The sequence below is a fragment of the Rhincodon typus genome, chromosome 43 (genome assembly GCF_021869965.1).
Source record: "Rhincodon typus isolate 14 chromosome 43, sRhiTyp1.1, whole genome shotgun sequence".
Classification (NCBI taxonomy): Eukaryota; Metazoa; Chordata; class Chondrichthyes; order Orectolobiformes; family Rhincodontidae; genus Rhincodon; species Rhincodon typus.
In genome coordinates this window covers 6,216,480-6,219,518 of record NC_063374.1, presented here as the reverse complement: position 1 = coordinate 6,219,518, position 3,039 = coordinate 6,216,480, and the positions used below count along the sequence as shown (strand labels likewise).

The 3,039-nt window shown below is 45.8% G+C and overlaps 1 protein-coding gene across 1 annotated transcript in view; it reads left to right on the top strand.

Moving 5' to 3' along the window:
* Positions 1 to 1,972: 1,972 nt before the first annotated feature.
* Positions 1,973 to 3,039, top strand: part of LOC109923999 (N-terminal kinase-like protein) — a 9,038-nt gene continuing 7,971 nt past the window's right edge. Inside the window, exon 1 of the mRNA XM_048619808.1 lies at positions 1,973 to 2,288. Within this exon, the coding sequence (XP_048475765.1) occupies positions 1,988 to 2,288 (301 nt within the window). The 5' untranslated portion in view covers positions 1,973 to 1,987. The remainder of the gene's footprint in view (positions 2,289 to 3,039) is intronic.

The window sequence follows — 3,039 nt, the reverse complement described above, 5'->3', positions numbered from 1 at the left end:
TGATGGTCAGTCTCTGAAACATATTCACATAAGGCAACTGATACTCTTTTAACTACAGAAGTTTATTACGCAGAATAAGAGAAAAAACCAACCAATTATCCAAATATTGTAGGCATTTCAAATACAGGGCGAATCAAAGTCTGAACTTTTCTTTCTGAGCACCAACTTGAGTCCACAGAAATAACACCCCATCGCAATATTTCTGCTCAGCCGGTGGTTTCTCCGCCATAGACTGCAGATGCAGTGCAGTGGGTCCTTTCCAGTTCTGCCCATGGGAACTTTCCAAAAGCCGACAGCCCTAGACTTGCTCGCTTCTAATGAGCTGCAGCTCTCTAACCAAACGGTCTTGCTTTAGAAGCTTCGCAGACTTAACCCCTGAGCTCTCTCCCTGAGAGAGGAGCTGATCCCTGGCTGAGTGAAAACATGACTTGCTTCATCCTGGATTCTCCGAACTGGGGAAAAAAAAAGCTTTGTCTTTGCCCTACCTGCAATGTTCCCAGTCTTTATTTCTTTGCTATGCATTCGCCTGAGGTCCATGCTTAGAGAATGGTGTCTACCTGACATCAACCCAACAGTGTGAACATTTTTCTATATGTCACAACTCACTGGACGGAGGAGGGGATGTAGGATAGCACACTGAAAATCATGCCCCATAAGAGTTTTTTTAAAAGATTTTATCAAAGTGCACAATTCCCCATCAGGTCAATGGAAAGTGCAGACTGAGTTTCTGTATTTAGCAAGAATGACTGTCACCAATAGATACCGGTAAAAAAATGATGAATGAACAACATATAACTTGATTAGTTTAAATTCTAACCCCCTTGTAAAACTGACCCCTCCATTATCCGGAAAAATAAAAGTGGTATTATGGATGGAGGGGAAAACTGAGAAGGCAGTTTAGCAGTCCCTTTGTACAGGTTTCATGGAGATGAACTCTACAGCTTGCTGCTCTTCAATCTTTCTCCTTCAGGTGCTTTTCACTTCCTTGCAAGAGGCACAGAGCAACTGGTTCGTGACTTAAAAGTCTCTTGCTTGTTTAAGGTTCTTGTTGGCTGGAAGCAACAGCTGCAACAACTAGTGAGGGGAAAGAAACTGACTTCTTTAAGGTACTTTCTACTGAAGAGAGACACCACCTCCCATCCCAGAAGTCTGGAGGCTTTCGGCCATGTCGCTCACACCCGCGAGCTGGTTAGCTACCTGGGAGCTAATCACGTAGGTGTTGTCAGGCCGAAGGTGACCAACTGGTCGCCGCTCCACAGACCAGTCAGCTATATATTGCCAGCTGAATCCAACCTTGTGTGCACTCTCTGTGCTAGATTGTCTGTAGTAATCTCCTCTCCCCATCAACACCCCCCCCCCTCAATTGCAGGGAGTGTCAGGTAACCTACTACTTAAAAGCCAGCAACCCCCTTCCACAAACCTTGACATTTAAAAAAGATGCAGAAAAATAAAAAAGATACTGTCTTGACAATTAACAGTGCAGGGTGTCTGCAGTCACCTTACTGATACATGCTGGATTTAGATATTGCTCTAGAAAGACGCTCTGATCCTTCTATTCAATAAAGAAAATCCTTCACAGAAATAACCAACACACATCTGCCGCTGGCTCGAAATCCAAATTCCAAAAATAATGTTGATGGAGGCAGTTCTTGGGTTACGAACGGATTCTGTTCCAGAGTCTGTTTGCAATTCAATTTGTTTGCAAGTTGAAACATAATGCAGGACAATGTAAAGTAGTGGTTTGTAAGCACGGGAAATGTTCATATGTTGGATCTTTAAGCCTACACCCGATATGGGATCAGGTTCATGTGTCAGACGTTTGTAGATTGGAGATTCCATGACTTTCATCATAGTAGCCTCCCCCCTCTTTGATGATTAATAGGCCCTTTAACCCCCAAAGTTTGCCTAGATCCCTAAACCAGAAACAAAGTAAGAATTGCATCGGAGGTGACAGACACTGGTTCCTACGGTCACTACTGCTGTAATAATGAGGGAGTACTGCCCTGGTACGAGGGTCTTATCTTTCAGATGGCAGTCCTTTGGATTATCCACTCGGGTGAAAACTAATATCATCGCTCTGCTGACTGAGCGTTCGCCTTGTTTTGTAGAGAAAGACATCAACTCCGCTGCGTCAAGTCCCACAGGTGCCCTGATGACTGGCAGTTGGGCAGGCTGGGCTGTCACGGGGGTATCCACTCTCACTTCCAAGTTAATCCGAGGAAATCCAGCGGCTGGAGGGCAACCGGCTGCAGGACAGGCCCCAGGAGACAAGCCGGAGACGAGAGAAGGTTTTGTTTCGTTCACACTATGTCTTAAGTTTGTTTGTTTTTTTTTAATTGTGTATCCAACCCCACAAACACATACACTAAATGGACCTGCTCTCTGTGGTGTACAAACCATTGGAGAAGGCACCAGAAAGATTTGCTAGAAAGATATCAGTCTGTCTTTTTTATTCTTTCATGGGAGATGAGCGTGTTTGACTGGGCCAACGTATGTAGCCAATTCCTTAGAGTTAAGTATCCAACCACATTGCCTCAAGAACATTAGTGAACGAGATGAGCTTTTACGACACTGAACATTAGGCTAGACTTTTATTCCAAATGTAATCATTCACTTTTGATGCAGATTTCGCTGTCTGCTAGAGTGGGATTGGAATCCTAAACTCCAGAAAGGTGGCACAGTGGTTAGCGCTGCTGCCTCACGGCACCGGGGACCTAGGTTCGATTCCAACCTCGGGCGACTGTCTGTGTGAAGTTTGCACATTCTCCCTGTGTCTGCATGGGTTTCCTCTGGGTGCTCTGGTTTCCTCCCACAGTCCAAAGATGTGCAGGTTAGGGTGGATTGGCCGTGCTAAATTGTCCCATAGTGCCCAGGGATGTGTGCAGGTTAGGGTGGATTGGCCGTGGGAAATGCAGGGACGTGCAGGTTAGGGTGGATTGGCCGTGGGAAATGCAGGGACGTGCAGGTTAGGGTGGATTGGCCGTGGGAAATGCAGGGATGTGCAGGTTAGGGTGGATTGGCCGTGGGAAATGCAGGGAT